At 46.5% G+C, this 23,734-nt stretch overlaps 1 protein-coding gene across 1 annotated transcript in view; it reads left to right on the forward strand.

The window, feature by feature from the left end:
* Positions 1-23,734, forward strand: part of MAP6 (microtubule associated protein 6) — a gene marked incomplete at both ends in the record, with an annotated part of 50,043 nt that overhangs the window by 18,431 nt on the left and 7,878 nt on the right. Inside the window, 2 exons of the mRNA XM_082495140.1 lie at positions 16,319-16,532; positions 18,407-18,603. Coding sequence (XP_082351266.1) covers positions 16,319-16,532; positions 18,407-18,603 — 411 coding nt within the window. The remainder of the gene's footprint in view (positions 1-16,318; positions 16,533-18,406; positions 18,604-23,734) is intronic.

The raw sequence follows: 23,734 nt of genomic DNA on the forward strand, positions 1-23,734 counted from the left end.
TTTTCTCTTGGCTGGAATGTTAGTTATTTTTTTGTGATGCAATATTTAATTATTACTTAATATAAACATTTTATGAACTGTTACAAGGGGTGAATTATTTATGGGAGGGGAAGGAGTGCTTTTTCTGAGCCTTTCTGCTCTGTCGGTTGCAATAAATATCAATCTAGGAGTGTGTTTAAAACATGCATGCTCTGCCTGGGAGACAAGAGCAGTGCCTTCTTCTCTCGTCTCATCCCTCAATTAAGTACCTGCTTAATACATTTGTCCCTAGCATGTTTTATTTCTCAGTGAAGCTTGGAACAGCTCCAAAAGAAGAAGTATTTGCGGATTGCCTCATTTCCAAATGCTTATTATTTACCCGGTAGATACAAACAGCTCAGAGAGGCTGTAAACATTTGCTGTGCGCACAGAAGCGCTTATTAATAACAAATCCTCCCTCCAGTTCTTTGCAATAGACTTATAAAACTGGTGCTTTTAATTTTTAGTCCCCAAATTTACTGCATGGGAGGTGTGTTGTTTTTTTTTGTTTGTTTTTTTGTTTTTTTGTTTGTTTGTTTTGTTTTGTTTTTTTTTTTTTTTGCTTTTGGAAAGGGATTGCAGTGCACACCTTTGTGTGCTGGCAGCTGGGTGTGGGTTTTGGCAGGTAGGTCGTGATTGTAGATGTTTGCAGAGAGCGTGCAGTGACGGGGGTATTTATATTCACTCCTACATTAACAGTATCCTTCTTGGGAATCATGGAGTCATTGAATCATAGAATGGTTAGAGTTGGAAGAGGCGTTAAAGACCATCTCGTTCCAACCCCCCTGCCATGGGCAGGGACACCTCCCACCACACCAGGTTGCTCCAAGTCCTGTCCAAACTGGCCTTGAACACCTCCAGGGATGGGGCAGCCACAGCTTCTCTGGGCAATCTGTGCCAGGGGCTCACCACCCTCACAGTCAACAATTTCTTCCTCATATCTCATCTCAATCTCCCTTCTTCCAGTTTGAAGCCATTCCCCCTCATCCTATCACTACTCGTAAAAAGTCCTTCCCGAGCTCTCCTGTAGGCCCCCTTCAGATGCTGGAAAGGGCTCTAAGGTCTCCCCGGAGCCTTCTCTTCTCCAGGCTGAACCCCCCCAACTCTCCCAGCCTGTCCTCCCAGCAGAGGGGCTCCAGCCCTCCCAGCAGCTCCTGGGCCTCCTCTGGCCCCGCTCCACCAGCTCCATGTCTCTCCTGTGCTGAGGCCCCCGAGCTGGAGGAAGCACTGGGGGGGGTCTCCGCAGAGCAGAGCGCAGCAGAGGGGCACAATCCCCCCCTCGCCCTGCTGGCCACACTGCTGGGGATGCAGCCCGGGGTGCTGGGGGCTTGCTGGGCTGCCAGCACACGTTGCCATCTCATCTTGAGCTTGTCATCCACCAACACCCCCAAGTCCCTCTCCTCAGGGCTGCTCTCCATCCATTCTCTGCCCAGCCTGGATTTGTGCTTCCATGACCCAGACTTTTTTTTAGGGCTATTTACCACCCCATTATGATGGCCCTGTCCTCTGGACCAGGTGCCTCTGGACACACAAGCATCGGTGCAGCACCGTGTCAAAGCAAGCCACCCATTTGCCACCTCCTCCAAATGCTCTAGGCTGGGTCTGGAGGTGCTGGAAGACCCCAGGATGTCAGACCGCTGGGGCACAACATCCCATCAACTTCCAAAAACCACGTCGATGCAAGATGCTCCCGAAAATGGGAACAGTCTCTGAGTCTCCCAGGTTTTTGGGGGGTTTGTCCCAGCCTGTGCAGCTCCTCAGGCTTTGTTTGCTGCACACAGCATTTCTAAATCCCCTTTGCTGGCACAGGCGGACTTGCACATGCCCTGGGATTTTCTTTCGTCTCTTCTTGGTTTTAGCTCCCCAGTGCGCGTTACGCACAGGCTCTTCACGTCTGGAAACTGAAAACCAAGTCGCTGCTTCACTTTTTCCTCCAAAGGGAGCAAATCCTACATTTTGCATGCTGCTTATTGCTGAGTACCATTCCTCTCGTTTCCAGAGACTCTGATTTCAGGGCTCCTTTCGGCTTCACATGTCTCCTTCGGAGCAGAGCATCCACCTTGGTATCACAGGGCTGTCAATCACACGCGTGTGAGCGGTGTGTTTCCCCGATGGTTTCGTTGTGCTCAGAGCGATGCTTTTGATCAAACACAGAGAGAGGGTTCTGAACATGAGCACCTTTGATGTAAAGACACAGTCCATTTTGTCTGTGCTTCGCTTTCAGGGCTTTCCACTCCTTGCCAACCCTGGAGAAACCCTCAGAAATGTCCAGTTAATTGTAAAATAACCTTCTTCCAGAACCTACTTTCTCACCATTTCCCATATAAAGTTTTCCAACAGTCCTCCTCATCCTCTTTTATTTAATGACAGCTTTTGTGCGGTACCAGCGGTGACCAGTAATTGCTTCGTTCGCTCGCATCAGTCCTTGTTTTACCTAATTAGGAGGAGATTTCACAATACAGCCATCTGCTCCAGTGCCTTGTGCTGCCTCTTTCGCAGAGTCCCCCAAAACACCTTTGATGGGTCCCAGTCTACCGATTCGGTACCGTGGGACTAATGCGGTTGTTGGGGAGCTGGAGTCCTCAGGTCCTCCCCATTACATCGTTATGGATGCACAAGTGATGCTGATGGTTTCCCAAGCTTGCAGAGGGGAGGGTGGAGAAACACAGAGTGTTTCCTACACTCATTTTCTCATTTCGTACAATTCATCTACTTTTGTGCCTCCTGCAGGCAGGGATAGCTTTTGAAGAAAGATGGGTCGACTGGGAGTGGCATGGACTTGAGCATTACACTGTTAAAAGCGATACACTTTAATGGACATAATTCTGCTCCCCGTGACACCTGTGCAGACCTGGTGACTTGTGATGGGTTTTTTTTTATGGTTTCTTAAAAAAAAATAAAAAATGCCTGGGCATATTAAGCTTTATCCTCTTCTTTTCCCAAAGCAGCTACCTCCCAGTGCTCCTGTGCTGTCCCCCTAAATTGTCCGCCCGTCGGTTCAGCCCACTTTAGTCTTTCCGTGGTGCTTTTAAAGCAACTCTCCCCACAGCACCCAGGGCAATGCCAGTGTAATTTCCCCGTGTTTCTTTCCCAGTAATTCTACATACGTCATTTAAACTCTGGAGCAGGAGCTCTGCATCTTACCATCCGCAGAACAAATCAGATTTACATCGAGGTTCTGCAGCCCTTGAAATAAGACAGTATTAAGGGGTGTGGGAGGGAAGGGAAATCCGACTCAGCCCTTCATTGCTTTCCCTTAGCTCAGTAATCCTTTATCTTAAGATGCTCCCTCAAGCCTCAGCTCCCTTCCTTCATCTGCGTAGTTCGCACCCAGCTCTATTATGGTTCTTCCAGTTAAAAAAGAATTACGACCTCTTAATTTCAACTGGAGAAGTATTCAATGGGTACATTGAAGGTGAAAGGGTAAAATGGAAAGCAGAATTCATCCCTCTGTCAAAGGCAGCAACGGGTTAGTCACTTTTGCATGCTAAAAAAAAATACTTTAGATTACTTTATATATAAAATCTTGTAAAGAAATAGCATGAGCTCAAACACATACACACGCAGAGGCACAGCAGAGGCAGGTAATTGGACCAAATGTAGGTTAATCTTGCACTCATCCCCGTTCTGTATGGCATTACTGTATCGCGTATCGAGGCTGGGTGGTTGTCACACTGCGTATGTCCTGTGTAGCGCATCTCCCTATGCCTGACTTCACCTGCCTGGGTTACACGCTTGGGACACGGTGGAAACGCAGCTCATCAAGCCCACAGAAACGTCTGCTGTGAAATATTCATCCTCTTGGAGCTGGTACCCCAGCTGATGGATTCAAGGGATTTCTGCCGGAGTAGTTCTTGCAAAAAAATATCTGCAGCGGTCAGTGGGAAAATACAAACCTGTGTGCGGGGGGGGCGGAATTCCACTCGCAGGCATGCCTTGTGGGTGGATGACGTATAAAAGGTCATGGATTTGAATTCTTTTTCCTCTTCTGAGAATGAGATATTGCACATCCAAAGCTTGTATATATAAGACATTTGGATTATATGTTATTTTCTATATTTTACTTTGTAGACAAAAATAGGATAAAACTGAGTGGAGGTTTGGAGCCTTAAGCTTATGTGTGTGCTTCACTTTCACAGGCGATATTTCAGCTTGGAGGCTCTGAGCTATTGAAATGTAAGATCACTGAGGAGGTACTTGGTTGTTACTACACTCAGATTTCAGTGGTCTCCCAGAAAATAAGAGGCTGTCCTGGTTAAAGCTTGGCTTCTAAGCTGGCCTGCAGGCTCCTCTGTCTTGTAGGCATCTAGGAGACGTATCCATTGGTGTGAGCAACAGTCAAAGCTGTGACTTCGCATCAGTATCTCCATCACCTCGGCAGAAGCTTTGAGGCAGGAAAGGGGATGCTGCCAGGAGACGAGAGAGTTAGACCACGTGTTTTCCTGCCACGAGCAGTACGTACAGAAGAAGTACGTGTTCTTCAGGATTTTCTTTGCATGGGGCTTTCAGCAGCATGTTACTGCCCCAGCCCAGTGCAAGGAAAAACTTGAATACCACGTATCTGGGCACTACATTTGCCATGGGGCTTGGTTTACTGCTCTTCTACTTAGTGGTCAAGGTCCTTGTTCCTCAATGCCTGCTCCGTCAATGTTCATGGGGATCCTAGTCCATGATCTCCCTTTTCCTAGCATTTGCCTTGTTGCCCTCTTGGACAGGTAAACCTTTTGAAATCGGGTGACTAGGTCTTCTATTAAAGCCCAAACCAGAATTGCTTTTTTATATTAACTGAACCTCAGACTGTGTTCAGTTTAGACTGAACATTAGGAAAGAATTTTTCACAGAAAGAGTGGTCGGGCATTGGAATAGACTGCCCAGGGAGGTGGTTGAGTCACCATCCCTGGATGTGTTTAAGAGACGTTTAGATGTGGTGTTGGGCGATATGGTGTAGGGGAGAACTTTGTGGAGTAGGGTAGATGGTTGGACTCAATGATCCCAAGGGTCTCTTCCAACCTAGACAATTCTATGATTCTGTGATTCAACGAGTCTCTTCATTTTTCACGTGAACGATTAAATCTTAGGAAACCTGGTGCCCAATCAGTATGTGAAGGATATTCGGATGCAGTAATACAGTAGCTACTACGGTGAGGAGCAAATAATAATGTCCCAAGTCATCAATGCAGGGGCAAAACAATAGCTGCTGTTTATGTTTCACCATCTTCCTCCTTTACCCCCTTTACTGCTGAATCTATTTCTGCTCCTGTGCCTGGATGAGCAATTACACTGACTAGAAATGAAATCAAAGAGCAACGCTAATTTTGAGCTGCACTGGGAACACAGAAAGAAGGGAAGTAATGAGTCCCTGAAGGGAGCAGAAAAATACAGCTAGTTGAATAACATGGCTGCAGCAGAAGAGCTTCTATTTCATGTCACACAGCCATTTACTGACCTTCCTTCAGAGAGACCCATCCTCCTGCATCCACGATTTCGATGATAATTGAACAAATTCGGGCAAAATCGTACCTGTCGTGCCCAGCACCGCCTCGTCTCCCTCTTTTGCCTCAAGGGCAAACCTTGCGGTTCCTATGCAGCTGAACTGCAGCATCACTACGGCATCCTCAGGTTGGAGAAGGGCCAGGATCTGGGGAACGGGAGCTGGCGATGAGCTCGAGCGGCTTCACACCAGAGCTTTCAGGAAAGTCAGGCCAGGGAGTTTTCCCCGGCAGCCCCCACCCAGCACTATGAGGGCGAATGGTCTTCATGAAGACCACCACTACTACAGGAGTGTGAATGGAGTAATCTGGACCAGAACTGCTGTCAGCAGTTCTGGTCAGTGGGATGCATACATATATATATATATATATATGATATATATCATCTCCTTGGGCAGCAGCTCTTCATTTCTGTAAGAGTCTGGTCCGTTGTTGCCAAAAAGTGATGCCTTTGGATTGTCTCCCCATCCTGCTGCTGGATATCTGGGGTGGTCTGCTTGTGCTACGAGTGCGCAAAATGTCATCGCTTCATTTGACCTAAAAAGCTGCCTTTTCCCCAGCTTTAGCACATCTTGCTGCACCAGATTCCCCCCTCTTAAAAATCACATCGTGGGTTCACGTATCGCTTTTGCAGTGTGGTCCACCGAGCTCTGATTCAGAAAGTCATTTATGCCCATATTTCCATGTAAGGAGCAGCTAAGAGCCACTGGGCACATGCCAAAGTGTTTTGCTGAAGGGAAATAATGCATTTTTAATTTGTCTCTTGTTTGTGTCCTCAGACACTTGAAATGAGGTGCTGAAAGCATCTCTCCACCACGAATCCCACTGGAGCCAAAGGCTCTCCAGGCCACTGGTCGAGCACAGCTTCGGTGCAGGGATGGGCAGAGGCAGGCGGACTCTAGATGGAGACAGACCCAGCGCGCGGCATCGCCGCAGGCAGCTGCCGGTTTGTCTGTATCCCATCAGATATTTGAATGAGTTCATTGGACTCAGCATGAATTGCACTCAATAATCTTTGGACTTGAAGAAGATCAGAATTTACAGTGCTGTGTTGTCTTTGCAAGGCCTTCCACTTTTCCTAACATGAAGGTTTCTTCTCAAGGTTTGGTTGTTTTTTTTTTCCCCATGTGTTACAGAGTGAGCCTTGTTAATTCCTGTATCCATACCTTGATGGTAGCCATGTGGTTGTGCACATTTTCTTGCAAGGGGGTCAGATACGTATCTGACCTTTGTCCCAGCAAACTCTCACAGGAACACTTTGGCTCTCCTCACACTGTTCAGGTTTCTGCAGCCCATCCAGATCTGCCTGGGGCAACACTTTTCCCAATCCTAATCTTGCTACGGCACCCTGTCGATAAAGATGCTGTGGTGTCAAAGCATCCACGCTATAAGCTGTTTTGTTTGTTTAACCCTGTGGCAAATTTTACAGTCATCTGCCCAGTTGGAGGACAAGGGGGATGAGACACTGCTCTTGCTCCAACCAACTGGAGAATAGACATATAGGCCATTAAATGGGATGTTAGCAGAGCTTCGACCTGGCCCTGACCCATTTTCCAGGGGTGAACATGACATTTACAGACGGGTTGTTTCTACAAGCAAGCTCAGAAACGTCAGGCTGTGACCACCCTGGGAGCTTTCCTAGCAGGCTGCATCGGGTGGCTTCCTTGGTGATGCCAACATTGAATTCACTGGCTTTACAGGCCTGAGTATGTATGAAGACAGCACAGAGGCTTCTGTGTGGGATGGCCCATGTGTGTCCCTTCCACAGCAGGACCCATGAGTTTATAAGATCAAGGGGAATTCAGAGAGGTATAAACTGGCGTATCTCCATGGGGTGGGGATTCACACCAGGAGGGTTCCTGAGGTCTCACTGCCATTGGGTTTAACCTCTTCAGATGTCCAGATGGACCTTTCCTTGGTTTCAGCCATTATCTTCCCCTGAGTCCCTGCTTTTCCCTTTGGTGGGTATTTAGCCACCAGGAGGTAGGGAGGGCCTTGGGCTGCTGGGCTGTAGAATATGCTGATGGATATCCTTTATCTGGCTCAGACTCTGCTTTCCCTGTGGCTGGTTGAGCACAGGGACTCGGGTGAATGCTGCAGGCTTAAGAGTGGAGCTAAGGTGGAGGTAGCGCTGGAAGGAGGTGATCACAGGGGTGTTGGTGTTTACCCTGAGGGACACAAACAAGTGGACTTTGGGTGTCAAGGGTGCCCAGATGTGCCACCTAGTCTGAGTGTGGGGATTTATCTCACCCTTTCCTATCATACATGGACCTCTCCATGCGGCTCAGTATCCCAGTGGCTGGCTATTCCTTACGGATGGTCCTCAACTCTCCTATTTCTCTCTGCTGAGACATGAGCAGTGGCAGGGCTTTTACTCTTGGGCTTGTTCTCCCACAATGACTTTGCTCTCTGAGCTCCTTGGCCCTCTGCAGTGTTCACCGTCACCTTCATCCATGTATTTGTGACATTTTGGAGATGACAACATGTGCAATAATTCTGCCTCCTTGGAAGGCCATGCTCCATGGCCCTCAGGCAATGAAATGTCCATGATTTGTGAGCTGCTGACTCAAGCAACTTTTATAAATGGATCACAGCATGGTTCTGCTCTGCCAAATGACTTGAATTCATCCTTTTCAGTGCATTAATTATATCTTGCTCATAACCTGCTTCAGCCAGTGCCAAAGTCACCCTGTTGAAGGCTCAGCCCTTTCCTCCTCTTCGATGACAGTGCTGTACTTGATGGGCCCTGACTAGGGATGTCTAGAGATACTGGTCCCTCCCCAGCCTGCTCACACTTACTGCATTGTGCATTGTCAACGTTTCAAACTCATTCGTTAATATATCACATTGTTTTAGTCTTTGTGCGCAATTAGATATTGGCTTGTCCAATTTGCTCTGTGTTCATCTATATGTGGGTGTTTGTGTGTGTGCATCTCTTAGAGGTTGATTATTAATGTTTGAGAAAAAATAATCTTGGGCACCAGGAGCTTCATTATACCATTCAGAGTCTCAGTGCAGCTTTACAGTAAATTATTGTGTACAAGATAATAGCATGAGGATTAGAGGATAAAGCCATCATTAAGCATCCATGTAGGAGCTGGAGACGGGGCACTTGGTGCAGCAGACAATGAGGGGGTAGTTCTTGCGCGTGCCGGTGGTAAATTTCGTAAGTTGACAAGACCGTTGCAATAGGAGTTTGTTGGAATTGACATTTTAATCCAAAGGTGCTGGGGTGGGAGATGGGATGAAGCTGGAGTGAGACTTTTTACAAGGGCATGTAGTGATAGGACGAAGGGGAATGGTTTCAAACTGGAAGAGGGGAGATTTAGATGAGATATTAGGAAGACATTTTTCACTACGAGGGTGGTGAGGCACTTGAACAAGTTGCCTGGAGAAGCTGTGGCTGCCTCATCCCTGGAGTTGTTCAACGCCAGGTTGGACAGGGCTTGGAGCAACCTGGTCTGGTGGGAGGTGTCCCTGCCTGTGGCAGGGGAGTTGGAACTAGATGATCTTCAAGGTCACTTCCAACCTAAACCATTCTATGAATCTATGACATGGCTGAAACCAATGTCTCGGGGTGCGGGGGACACACGGTGTTGTAGTAACATGTCGGGCCATCAGAAGCAGCAAGAAAACACCCAGGCCCAGGATTTTAGACTTATTTCTCCCGGGGGGAGGGAAAGAACACGTTGTGCTGTCTGCTGTTGCATGAGGGACCTCAGCATGGTATTGCTGAAAATGTGTTAGGAGTCATGTTTTGGCTCTTGCAGAACCGTAACCATCAATAAGGCTTATCTTTAAAACTAATTATGTTTGCAGGAGGATACACAGCCTGTTTATATGGAGTCCAAATGGAATTTTTCTGTTCACATTAGAAGACAGCTTTAGGATCAAAACATGTGCATACTGCTCATGTGAACAACCCTTTGCCAGCAGAATTTGCTCACAGTCCAGCTAGTCCAATATCTGATCACGGCCAGGACCAGACAACTGGAGAGAGATTGGAGGAGATTCCTACAGTGGGGAATAGCTCCCGCTTCATCTCATAGTTTGTAGAGGACAGCAAAAAGCTGAAGAGCAGTGTTAATGATTATCTCGGGGATGTGTTGCTCAAATTTCCTTTGATACCTCTGAGTATTTTCAATATCCATCTAAACAGCCATGACTTAATTAAGTCTCATTAAATGCTGGACTTCAGTGACCTCCTGTGGCATTGAGTTCCAGAGTTCAACCAGGCATTGTCATCGATTTTGGGTTTCCCATTGTTTCATTTCACTGAACATCTCTTCTCCTGCGTTAGGAGGGAAAAGGGAACTGCAGAATATTTGGGAGCAAATGATACTCCATTCCAGAAAGGCAAAATACTTTTAAAATCCCAGACAAATTTGCTATGTAGTTTGGCCAAAATGTATGTTTTTTCATTGCTGTTTTGTTTAGAGGAATATTGAGGAGAAATGTGATGTTCTGAAATATTCCTTGTGAAGCAGCTTCATGTTTTGCTTCATAAAGGGATTCATAGTCCTTTCATGTTGTCCTGAGTAGAATAAGGGGAAAATGGGATGGAAAAGAATTAAAGAAAGTGAAAAAGAAAGTTAAATTTTAATTTTAGGATTAATGAATTAATTCAGGCCAAATGTTTTGTAAAGGATTTTTTTTTTTTTTTCCAGTGAAAAAAACGGAATATTTTTCATTTCTGGTTGAGCCATAGTTTTTCAAATTAAGCTAAAAATATCCCTTCTGTGCATGACTCCACCATGAAGTTCTTGGTCTCCCTTTTCTGTGCCATTCATTATTTCATATGTGTACATCAGGATGAGGGAATTGGGTTGGGTCAGTGCCGATAAAACTGCTCTCAGCAGAATACATTCAACATCCTGTGCTGATTCTGAACAAGCGTAACCTCTCTTTAAAGTCCTTCAAAGTAGGTGGAAGCTTTGAAGGGGTTAAACCTTGCCCCGTCTCTCCCTCCTTCCCCCTCTTGGCTTTGCTCTGGCATCAATAGATGAAGGCAATCAATGCCCAGAGGAGTGTTGGTGAGCATCTCTGGAGATGGCTGCATGCCATAGCTTGGAGCTCACATCAACCCACTGGCTGGGGTGGAGGAAGATGTTGAGGTCACCTTCACCTTTAGCAATCCTCAGCCAAGGGGAAAATGCAATTAAAATAAAATAACCAGGGTGGATGAAACCCCATGCAAGAGCAGTGTGGAATCCGCTGATATATGTGGGGAGCAACTCTTGGCTTTAATGAATATAGATCAGGCCACCACCTCCCCAGGCTACTGTCATCTTATAAGAAGATCCGCCACCTACTAATTTGCAAGACGTCTGCCCCATCCTATGCAGCCCTATATTCTCATCAGCTCTGTAGTTGGCTAAACTCCCTTTATCTGCAGTAAGAATTTTTCCTGTTGGACTTGGCTTGCAAAAGGTCATCTGATGCCTCACATACTCCTTTGTTGAGTTTCATTTTGATTTCCATTTCAGGCCAACACTGGATTCCCGACTGATTCTAATTATTCTTTGTAAGGCTGGGACCAGAGCTAGGCAGAAAATTAGGAGACGTGTAATTTGCTATTTCAGTTCAACCCCCTCCATTTCATGCCAAGATAGCAAATCTTAAAATCTTCCTCAGCATAATTAAGAGCAAAGAAAATCCCTTAGATAAAGAATTAGAGGGCTGGACTAAGCTGTGCGTGTTGGATATGTCCGTATTGGTGCTGGTCCATGCTCATGATTCATCCTTGCAGCGTGACCAAAGGCTTTTGGTCAGGTCTTAGGTGAGCTTTGAGGCTGAGCTCATTTAGGAAGAGGTCTAGCATGCTCCTGAAATACTTTCAGAGCTCATTTTGTGTGGAGCAGTCTATGGTGGTCCAGATGCCACTATGACCGGCTGATCTCAAAACAGGGAATAATAACATTTTCAGGGCTCATTTCAGATTGCAGGTGGAATCGGTAACTTTTGGGCACCTTCGCCACAAATTGGCCTTGGGATGTTAAATAGTAAGGAGGGAGGTCTCAGAACTGCAGGGGCTTTCCCCAAACCAGGGTTAGTTTTAGTGTTACAGGAGCAACCGATATCGTGTCTTAGAGAACAGATATTTTTACTAGTCTCAGAATAGCAAAAAAAAAAAAAAATCAACTCTTAAAGCTGCTGCTTTTCCTCTCACTTCTTTGCTGCATATAAGGAGTATATAAATTTATAAAGCAGCATCTCTGAGTGACATAAATATCCTGGAGCATCAGGCCAGTTCCAGAGAGCCCAGTGTGACTGCCCTGAGAGGTTGTAGCCACGCCGTGCAGTTTGGACAACATGAGCTCCTGGTGACACGGGGGTAGACATTAGGCTGAGGGAGGTGGTTTAGTGGTGGTTTTGGCAGTGTTAGGTTGATGGTTGGACTCAATGATCTTAAAGGTCCCTTCCAACCTAGACGGTTCTATGATTCAATGACTGTATCAGACAGACAATTGATGGAGAGTCACCAGACCTAGAAAGGGGATTTAGGTCACCTTCCTGAGACATCACCCCATCTCTACAATCAGTAGAGATGCAAACCCCAAGCAGGGCACCTGCCTCCTCATTCGTACTTTGAACTAGTGAATTCAATGTGCCTGGTACTCAAACGTGGGGATCCAGGCTGTGAAGTTGCTAGCACACTCCTGCCTACATTTTTGGCCCAGCGTAACTAGTACTTTTCCAAGCAATTGTTGGGCTGGGTTCAGGAGCTGGCATATTCCAAGGGCAGTTCCCAACGGGCTGTTTTCCCTCACTTATCTGTGGTGGAGACGGAGAGATTTAGGAATTTGTACTTGTGTGCTAATTAACCATGGTAAGCTGAGTGTCTGGGCACTGACGCAACCAGCACAGAATAGGCTGTGTCTATTCTAGTAACACGTTTTTACAGTTTGTGTGTTGCCTGAATATCAAAAATAGGCACTGAGATCAGCTTGCTGCACCAGACGTAGCTGTAGTAAATGGTCTGAGTTTGTCTCCTCCTTCCACAGCCTCTGCAAGCCCTGGAGAGTAGATTTGCAGAACTGGGCACACTGGGTGCTTGAGTGTGGTCACAGCAGGGAGTAGATGGTCCATCCCAGGTGTGGGAGGACTCCATACAAACGTGGCCCGTGCTCTCTCACACTCTTGAAGGGATCAGCTCTAATGTAATAGTTGCTGATGTGAAATCACGTGCATTTACCTGGAAAGGATTTAGAATAGAATCATAGAATGGTTTGGGTGGGAAGGGACCTTTAAAGCCCATCTAGTCCAAGCCCCTGCAATAAGCAGGGACATCTTCAACTAGACCAGGTTGCACAGAGCCCTGTCCAACCTGGCCTGGAATGTTTCCAGGGATGGGGCATCTCCCACCTCTCCAGGCAACATATTCTTTCTAGATGTGCACTGAATCCGTGTGACATACCTGGTATTTAGAACTTCTTTGTCAACACTGTAAAATATTTCAAGATCAATAGCCTTCTGTCCTTCGCTTCCAGAGGAGATTGTGGCTGAGCTGTTTCAGAGCTGGTGGACGTAGTGCATCAGCATGCATCCACCTAACAATGGCTGTTGGTCTGCCCTTGGCCTGCAAAGCCAGGCTCATCTTGGGCGACGCAGGGTACTCAAGGGACCGCTCTCCAAGTACAGCGGAGCTGAGTGCTCACAGAATTGTCACACCTGCATTAAGGCCAGCAAAGCAAGGATGGAGAAGAGCAGAGGAATTCGTGTTTGTTTTTAACAGTCAGATGAGACCGGTTGTTGCCCAGCTCTGTTGCGCGATGTCTTGCTTTAGCGTTTCGGCAGCCAGCCCATGGGAGTGCAGAAACGCATTCCCTGCCAGCCCACGGGTAGCATAAGGCTTTTCTCTCCCTTTTCCCCACCTCATGTGTCTGCCTCGTCTGCAGACATCGCCGGCTTTTCAGGGAGCAGCCCGTCTCTTTCTGCGTGTTTGCATAATGCAGTGCATAATGAGGTTGCCGGGCACTATGGTAACAAATACGATCGTGCTGCTTCACGTAAACCAGCATTTTATGAGCAGCAGAATGAATAAATCCTGGTTTGTGTTCCGTCTTTAAAGTCCAGCCCCTACGCGCACGGTACTACAGCCTCCATCCTTTGTCTCTGGTTCTGCAGATGCAAGCTGCGCTTTTAGCTTTGTTGATTGACCTGGCGGTCCATGTGGGCTGGTTGGCCGGCTGGCCTTACAAGAAGTAAGAAAACTAACTTTATATGCTTTTCCCTTAGTTGAAGAATGCCATTTGGATTGTCCTCTTGTGCATGCTCACTTATTTTGAGGAAATGTTGTAATTTTCACCTCCGAGATTTCTACCTCTGCCACAAATATGACAGCAAATAGCTAATGGGTTCAGAAGTTGGACAGAGAGAATTAGTGCATGATTTTGTTTCCTTTGGGAAGCAGTTAAAAACACAGAGTCTACTTATGGAACAAAAGTGGATCATAGGAAGAAGACTCTTGCTTTCTGAGGAGCTTAGGATGAACTTTGTCAGTAATCATCTTTAATCTCGTTCTTTAAAGATGTTTCCTCCTCCTTTCTCTCAACTCTTCATGCAGAAGGGATATTTTGACAATGGATTACAGAGAAATACCTGTGGACGAATGGGTGACATTCACTGAACAGGAAAGAAGGGGACACAGAGGAACCCATTCATGTATTGCTCGTTCAGTGCAACAGTTTCATGAAGAATAACACCCTTCAAACAGGCAGTATCCACGGGTCTTTGGCAGTATTGTCCAAGCCCAGGAAGAGCTGAGTAGTAAAAGAGGGGGTCGGAAATGAAGAAATACGGGGAAAATAAAAAATAGATGTAGGTAGAATCAACACTAAGAAAGGATGGAGAGTTGGAGATGGGATTTGGCTCATAGATTAAGATACCTACAATTAGGGGTGTATGTGTGAGTGTCTTGACATGTGCTAGATGTCTGTATTCCCATCAGTGGAGATCTAGTCCATTAACAGGCCCAAAGAGTCATTCAGCTCATCCTAACACTGTCATGTCTACGTCTACTTTCCCTATGTTTTTGGCGTAGGGAAGGGCTCTCCAAGCTCCACTGACTGTGTTGGCCTGTCTGCATTGACTACCACAAGGACAGTCACCCTGCAGATGCGGTGGGATGTTAACATAGGTGTCTTAGGAGGAGAAACACACCCAGGAGGCTGTGGAAACCAGCAGTTATCTTGGAAGAGAAAGTTTTTTTTCATCTTTGCAGTGGGATGATGTAAATGTAGTACGGGGTGGGAAAAGAGCTGCACTGATCCTGCAGGTGAAGGGATCATTTATTACTGGTCCCTGAGGACAACAGATTAACTTCTGCAGCCTATCCTCCCTGTCTAAGTGGGTCCTCTGATGACTGATGAAGTGTGCATGTCCATACCGAAGCTTTCCTGAGCCTCTGGACTCCATCCAACTGCTTATCTTCATAAAAGTAAAAGCCGAATATCTCCATGACCATTTGTCAAATTTGGTTGAAGCAGATTAAGATGTTCAAAGCTATTGTGGGAAGGGATTGACTGGCAGTACCCTCACACAGGGTTCTTTTCCCTAATGAAACAGGCTGAAAATGAATAACACAACCCAAAGGTGCTTGAGTGGAACAAAGCCAGAGGGACAGAGTCTGCAACTAAGTGGTCCCATTGCCTCAGACATCCCAAAATTAAGACAAGGGCATTGATTTCCAAGGAAAATTCACCCCTTCGTGGAGGGCTTGTATCACCACCGTTAGGATAGCTCCTGGCTTGCACTGGAGTGTTAAGGATCTAAACACTGCCTGGGACTATGTCTGAGCATGACCCATCTAAGGTAGCCACACACTTGGGCTTTCTCCATCCCCATTCTTGGATGAATGGCAATTTTTTAGAGAGAAATTTGCTTCAAAATTAGAAAGATGTTGGTACTCTGTTGGGAAGAACTAAAAAATGCACAGAAGGAGTCTGTGGATTGGAACTAGAATGTGGCCAGCAGATGCTAAAAACATTTGAAATGTTTGGGGTTTTTTTCTCCCAAAAGTCACAGCTCTGTCCAAAAGAAATGAAAGATGGTGTTATTTTTCCCAGTAACTTGGGAATTCACCATCAGCTAATAAAGAGAAGCCATAGCTCACAATATCTGATAAAATGTACATTTCCTACTCTGCTTGAGTTTACATCTAGGACAGCTTTATCTTAAAAGTATTCCTTTAAGGCTGTTGTGCCTAATTTGGTGCAATATGGGCAAAATGATACAATTCGCTACTTACAGGCCTGGGTAAGGGGTGGCTGTAGGAAATCTCATCTCTTTACATTCCTGAATCACCCAGCTGGTTTGCCTGCAGGGAAGCTTGCTGAGAAGTGTGTGTCCTGTGTTGAGTTGTAGAATATGAATTTTGATGTTCCTTTCTTAATATTCTTTTCCACTCTAACTGCGAGAGTCAGAAGCCGCTTGCAGGTAGATTCAGTGTGGAGATGAAGCTACAGAAACAAAAAAGCATCCATGTTTTCAAAAAAAAGGATCTCAGTCACATCTGAGGTCAGCTTTTCAGAGGGCACCTGGCCATTGTCACACAAGTAGCAAGTTGTCTGGTGCCCACAACTGCCTGATTTTAATAGACCAAATTTCATTTGAACTTTTAAAGTGTCAATGGGTTTTAGATGAGGTCAAAAATGAGCTGTTAGGAGTCAGGGTTTTTTTGTAAATGTGACTGGATGGAGGCAAAAGGCCTTCCAAGTAGACCTTGCTGAGCAATGAGGGGTTTCATTCCCACATTACCACTACTCTTCTGTTGGTCTAATTCCTGCACACCTTTCTTTTTTGATCTTCAGAAACGAGTTCAGACCCTGGATAGATGTCAAGCCTGTGAAAGCTATAAAAGCGAAGGCCCAGTACAAGCCACCAGAGGAGAAAATGACCCATGAAACCAGTTACAGCGCTCAATTCAAGGGGGAAACCAGTAAGCCTGCTCCAGCCGATAACAAATTCCTGGAGCGCAGAAGGATACGCACTCTCTACAGCGAACCGTACAAAGAACCGCCAAAGGTGAGAAATGCGGTGGAAGGGACCCAGGGCCGTCACTGCTCCTGGTTGGACATGTCCAACACAATAAGGCTGGGCTGAACACTGCCCACTCTCATTCCCCTTATGTGGCGTCTTCAATTCTGACCAGCGGGTGCATCTGAGAATCCACCTTGGAGATTTTGGTGGATGAAAAATGAATGAGTCGGCAATGTGTGCTCGCAGCCCAGAAAATCAGCCGTATGCTGGGCTGCAAAAGCAATGTGGCCAGCCAGTTGAGGGAGGGGATTCCACCCCTCTTCTCTGCTCTGGTGTAGACCCCACCTGGAGTACTGCCTCCAGTTCTGGGGCCCTCAACATAAGAAGGACATGGACCTGTTGGAGCAGGGCCAGGGGAGGCCACAAAGATGATCAGTGAGCTGTGGCGCCTCTGCTTTGAGGACAGGCTGAGAGAGTTGGGGGTGTTCAGCCTGGAGAAAAGAAGGCTCCAAGGAGAACTTATAGCCCGTTCCAGTACCTGAAGGGGCCTACAGAAAAGATTGGGAGGGACTCTTTATCAGGGAGTGGAGCAATAGGATGAGGTGGAATGGTTTTAAACTGAAAGAGGGGAGATTTATATTAGATATCAGGAAGAAATTTTTCACTGGTGAAACACTGGCACAGGGGTCCCAGAGAAGTTCTGGCTGCCCCATCCCTGGAGGTGTTCAAGGCCAGGTTGGACAGGGCTTGGAGCAACCTGGGCTGGTGGGAGGTGTCCCTGCCCATGGCAGGGGGGTTGGAATTAGGTGATCTTTAAGGTCCCGTCCAATCTAAGCCATTCTTTGTTTCTATGACCTCTAGCACAGGTTGATGCACTTTGGAGACTATAGTGCCCTACATCAAACTGTAAAGAAGTGCGGGTAGGGCTCAGATGAAGAGATTTTTGCATTGTTATTTCCCAGGTGATGATCCAGACAGCTTTCTATTTCTCCCTCCAAAACTATAGGCACCCCATGTTACACTTTATCCCAGGAACAACATGGTAAGAGCCAGATCTTCATCTGCAATTAATTCAGAGTGCTCCACAGATTTTGACAGTGAGCACTTTTGGGTTTGATCAGGTGGAGGACATGTGTTGAGAACATCCTGGGCTGAAATGTCTTCCGGCCTTGTTTTCTAGGAGCAGCGGAGGATGTGCATATAAATGGAGTCAGTCTGTGCAATTTTAGTCCTTCCCAGAGTTTGTAAGTGCTTGCGAGGTCTTAGAGGGATGGCAGGGCCAGCATGGAGGAGCTGAAGGCTTCTGTTCTTCCTTAATTTTGCAGCTGTCCTCCCTATTTTGGGGGACTGTAGAAAGACGTGGATGCAAGACACTGTTGTGGACTTTGCTCAGCTGCGAATCGGTGTCCCGTGCCCCAGCTACCCCCGCGTAATTTTACTCTGTTGTAGCAATCTGTTAGGGAAGAGCAAACTGAGGAGTCACACCCTGTAAGAAAGATGGGGATTTAAACCATCCTTTTTGTCCTGAGCATCATTTCTCTGCTTGAAATCCAGAGAGAAACAATGCCCTGTGGGCTTGCAAAGCCCCTCCTGAGGTCAGAGAAAGATGGAAGGATTGATAAAATGACTGATAATATTCACCCTGCTCTTTACCCTACTGTGTCCTGATCTGGATACAATGGGATCTGCTGGCATCAGGGGCACTGTGACTTCAGGGCATCAACACCATGAAAGGAGTTGGCCATTTGCAACTCAGCATGCGCCCAGCTGCTCCCCTCCCTTCGTGGCAGGGCATATCTGAGTAGATAAGTAGCATTCATGCTATTTCTGATCTAAATCCTGTTTTCCACCTGTCCTTGTGTCTCTCTTTCTCTCTCTCCATCTCTGTGTTGTTGTTTTGCATGTCGCCCTCCATGCAGGTGGAAAAGCCTAGCGTAAAGCCTTCCAAACCAAAAAAGACCACAACAAGCCATAAACCCCTGAAAAAGGCCAAAGACAAGCAGATTGCATCTGGCCGGGCTGCCAAGAAAAAGAGCGCCGAGACCTCCAACACAGCAAAGCCAGAGGACAAGGAGAAAAGTAAAGAGATGAACAATAAACTGGCTGAGGCAAAAGAGTAAATGTCACTGCACTTTCCTTTCTTTCTCATTTTTTTTCCTTTTCTTTCTTTCTTTTTTTCCTTTCTTTCCCTTTTTTTTTTTCTTTGATTAAATAAAGGCCACAAAATTAATTAGAGGCTTCTAATCTGCTTTTTGTTCTGATTGTATTAGAAGCTTTTCTGTTTTATTTCCAAGGAGGATTAGGGAATCCTTGTTTCCGAGGTCAGGTTGTTCTGCTTTGTCTGCACAACACGGCTCTGCACAGAGTGAGGGATGTGGGAATGCACAAGTGGGGACGTAGGAGATGAAGGTGATGGATCAACCGTGATTGCGTCCAACAGCCTGTCCCTTTCTTCGGGCTTGGTCCTTCAATGCTTTGATGGCGTGGAAGTGCCTGTTGAGCCATGGAGGGGCTGTGCTCTCATCCCACAAGGCCCTTTCGGGGTTGGCCGTTGTTTGGTCATCTCCCACTGGTGTCAGCAGGTGAAGGGTTTTGGAGGCAGAGAGGATCAGAGATTCATTCGTGGTGCCATGCCGTAGGTCCACTAGAATCAGTGGTGTGGCCAAGAGCGATTTCCCCTGGTGACACCAGAGGGACTTTTGCTCCAAGAAGCAACAGGGAAGGAGATCCCGTGCAAATAAAGGGCCAAGTCTTCACCCAGGATAGCTGGGGAATAGTTCTAGCTGCATCCAGGCAGCTTCACCCATCAACACCGTTCAAAAGACTTGATTTAAAAAAAAAAAAAAAAAAGAAAAAAGGAGTGAGGGAAGGCGCAGAGAGCAGTGAAGACTTCCCAAGCATGTGGCAGGTCAGACTAGGTTATCGGCAGGCTGTTCTTCCCTATTGTTTCCCCTAGGTTATGGATCTTTTTAGTTATTCCTGGTTTGTTTTGAATCTTGGTCTGCTTTCTTCACTTCTGGGGTGCCAGTAGACAGAGCTAGATTTCAGAAAGAGGTTTGGTTTGCAGACGTGACCTTCCAAGGGGTAGAGAGAAATGAGTCACCAAGGTTGGCTAGATCTGTCAGCCCCTGCTGTTTTGACTCTACCAGCTGTTGGCGTTCATGTTGGCTCACTCATAAGCATCCTAAGAGGGCCATAAACCAGTTGCTGGGATCCCCAGATGCCCTCCAGGCAAGACCTCAGGGTTTCATTCCTATTTGCTGTCCTCTTACTCCAGGAAATCCCCATGCCCAGCAAGACCAGTTTGGAAGCTGTAAACACAGCAGGACCATGTGTCAGCGAGTATGAACTGGCCCAACAGACTGGCATCGCATAAACCCCAAATTTGGGTCACTGAGTCAATGGGAGCTGGGAGAGGTGTGGTCCCAATCCAAACTTACGTGCCTAACTCCTGGATTGGGTCCTAAACACGTAAGGAGTAAGCTTGATCCCACCAAACTGAGGTGTTAAACTCTGCTGTAGTAGAGTAGCTGAAAGTCAAGATGAAGGGGTTTTCTTCATTTTTGCAGCTTAATATTTTTGTCCTGACATGCAATCCAGCTTGAAACTTTCAGAGAACAGACGATTGGGAAGAACGAAGAGAGAGATGGAAAGTAGGGTAGGGAGGTGGTGTAAGAGGAGACTACCAGAAACTGTGTTGCTGTAGAGGTGTTTGAATGAGGAAAGTCTTGCTGCTAGGATATTTTAGAGATGTGAAATTATCTCACCGAAAAAGGGATGGGCTGGCAGGGTGAGGAATCCCATTTTTGGGGGTCTCACCCCATTAGAATTGGGTCTTTTGGAAACATAAAGGAGTGGTGGGCTACAAGGCTGAGAGAACGTTTCCAAAGAGGAGGAAAGCTCTGTGGTGTACAGATAGTGACATTTGCTGGCCTTAGTAATGAATAAATGCCAAGTTCAGTGTATTGTGTGCTGTGTCCTGTTTGCCTTGCGCTAACAGCCTAAAGCTTTGAGTATAAGTAAGTGTAGTGTTCTGAATTCAGTGGTGTATTTCCAAGCTTAGCTGTGTTAGAACTGTGTGCTATGAGCTAGTCAGGTTGTGTATGTGGAAAATATATATTCATATATAGAAATATATATATTTAAACCTCCGACGTTTAGGAGGAAACCAGGGAAATCCTCCAGGAAGTAAAACTGTGGAAATCTTTGCGAATGTAGTGCATTTTTGATGTGCATGCTCCATGGAGACGCTGACCTGTCCATATTGACCATTGCTTTTCTGAGTGCTCAGAAGCCCCTGCAGCACCGCCCGAGTGCAAAGCTCAGCTCTGTCTCCAGAGCAGCTCGGCGAAAGGCTTGTGTTGAGCTGGTGGAGAGGAGTGCTGCTCACAGCTCTTGCCACCCCGTCGCACAAGGGACAACTGGCCAGAGAAGCCTGAGCTTCCAAGACTTGGTGTGATTCCTTGGCATTTAGATGCTTCATCCATCTTCACACTCCGCAGTAACGTCCTTTCCTATCGTGGGACATAGCAACAGCGTGAAGATGACGTGTCACAGCAGGCAGAACATGTCAGGAAGGCATGTAGGCAGTTACCAATAGCCCCCAACACACCGATCTCACTGTACATAACGAAAGACCATGCTAAAAAAAATCTCCCAATTATTTTTTGACCCAGAGCTTCACATTCAAAGAGACAGCACACTTGCCACTATTTCACCTTTAATTCAATGGGAGTTTAACCCTTAACTTCAAGGCTAACCAAATTTTGCCCAAGGAACATCATTAAAATGCTTGGACCACCTAATCCAAGCATCTCCATGACTCTGGATCAGCCACTCATCATCTAGGGCTTCAGGGTTGCTTCTTCTCAATGAAGAGCATCCGTCACGGCGTTTGAATGAAACATGCACAATTACTAGCCAGAATTTGGCTTTATGTTTCCTTAATATGTGAAGGTTTTGGTGGCATCTAACTACAAAGCTAGGTATGAAGTGCTAGCCAATGATCTAAATCCCCTCTCTAGTGAAGGAACTTTCCAAGGGCCATTGAGCTACCTACTTTGGACACCTCTCTTTGGGTGGGATGAATGATCCTTGGAATGTTTCAATCTTTGCAGAAAGAGCCTGGGAGACTGGTAGGGCCTGAGGACCTCCCTCTCAGACAGCAACAAAATAGGGGTATAAACCCTGGCCTTTGCTCCATGTGCACCAGGTCCTCAGCATACGTCCAAGCACACAGTCTAGCATTGCATCGAATGCCAGGAACTGCCAGGAACTCAGGGTGCAATCCTGCATTGCTCTACCTTCCACAGACTTTATGCCCATCCGACCCACTCAGGTTTATCAGAAAGGAGACCAAATCTCTGCCGTTTCAAGTTCACTTTGGACTCTGAGCTTGTCGATCCCACTGGGAAAGAGTGCTCTGCTGTTCCGTGTTTCCAGCTACCACAATGCTGATTCTGTTTCACCGCTAATTTGTAACACGTTTTGCTTTCTTTGTAAAAAGAAAAAAAAAAAGATGTTTTGCTTTTTACCCTGTGAAAGTTCCTATGCTGTCTATGGCTTGCTTTCTCATTTTCACTGTATTGTACTGTTACTCCTTTCTGCAAAATGGTGCTAATTGCTGACTGAGCTCCTGTTTTCTGACTGCTTTGCACACCGATCACCTGCTTCTTCATTTGCAACGCGTCCGGTGTAAAAACATGGCTCCCATGAATTCCACAAACTCTTGCCTCTTGGAGGCAGATAGGAAGTGTCTAATTAATATTTTGTGGCCTGGGTTTGGTTGCATATCACAAATTGTCTCTTGTAATGTGTTAAGCACACCTCCTCGTGGTGCTTTTTCATTCTTGCTGTTCTGATGAGAATGACACACACACAAACACCCCCCCACACACACAAATTAATGTATAGCCAATTGATTGTGACGTGCTTGTGATCTTTGCTTGCTCAAAGGGGTTTTTTTCCAATGATAAATAAATGCTAAAGACGAATACCACCTCCTTGATCTTGTTTTCTCGATAAGAAGCACAGTTAAGTGAAAGAAACACCCTTCCCACCGTCATCAGGTTTGTGTTGCTTAGAGCCACCACCACCACCACCTTCCATCCCTGCCATGGGGACAACTGAGCTGTCACAGCCTGACTCCCTTTAGATGGCTGCTAACCTCAGACTAGCCTGGCGTGAGAGCTAAGCGTTTGCAAATGCGAAGACGGACAGTGAAGCCACGTGGACGGAGCAGGTAGTTCGCTTTTATTCTCTGTATGTGCGGCGTGTCGAGCAGAGGGTTGGTGCTGCACCTTGCTCCTGTCCACGTTGCACCGGATCAGGGAGCAGAAGCCGAACCCCATCGAGAGGTGCTCTGGATGAGGTCGCTTAATTACACACCCTTTCCCAACCGCCTACAGCTTTCGCTTTGGCCCAGAACCACCTGAAAGGCCCATAGGAGTGGGGTCAAGGGGCTAGAAATCCCCGTTGAAAGGAGGTGGCAAATTTTGGGGGTTGAGCACTTTCAGCGTGCTGCAAGCCTGGCGAGCGATGCACAGGCGTTTGGCAGTGTCTGCGGAAGTGCAAAGCACTGATTTTGTATTAATGAAAACGTTTGCTGTCTGGAGAAAAAAGATGGCTGAGAAGAAAGCAGGGTTGAGGGCACAATTTTATTTTAAATGGTCAACCCTGATCTTAGTTTCGTCTCTTTTTTCTTTCGATTAGCCTGTAAGCTCCTGCCTGCAATTTTTATTTTTAATGGCGTTTTTTTCTTTTAATGGCTATTCCAACAACATCCCCACCAACCTGGGGAAAATTGTCTGCACTGGGGTTGTATTTTGAAACCTCTCCTCCAACATAGCTCTGCTGACTTCCACGGAGTACTGACCCTTTTCTGCCTTACGTTTCTGGGCGCTATTTCTCATCCCTGCCTGGTTTATAAATCACTTTCCGAATTTATCCCATCTGTGACTACATGCTAATAACAGTGCCGCTTTCTGATGTCCTGCCGTATCACCCTGCCTTCCCTCTCCCCTCCCCACCAGCTTCATCCATTCATCGCTCACGCTTAACTATATGATCTTTAAAGTGTTTCAGCTGAGCTGTAGGTCCGGGGACTTATCATTTCACCCCCTCCACAGCTGGTATTGGAGAAAATGCTCATTGTTAAAAGACCAGTCGTTGATGGGACTTATCCGTGACAATCCATGTCAGCCAACAAAATGTTTCTCCCATGACACAAAGTTCCATACTGCAACGTG

Source organism: Vanellus vanellus (assembly GCF_965231255.1).
Source record: "Vanellus vanellus genome assembly, chromosome: 1".
In the NCBI taxonomy this organism is placed as follows: Eukaryota; Metazoa; Chordata; class Aves; order Charadriiformes; family Charadriidae; genus Vanellus; species Vanellus vanellus.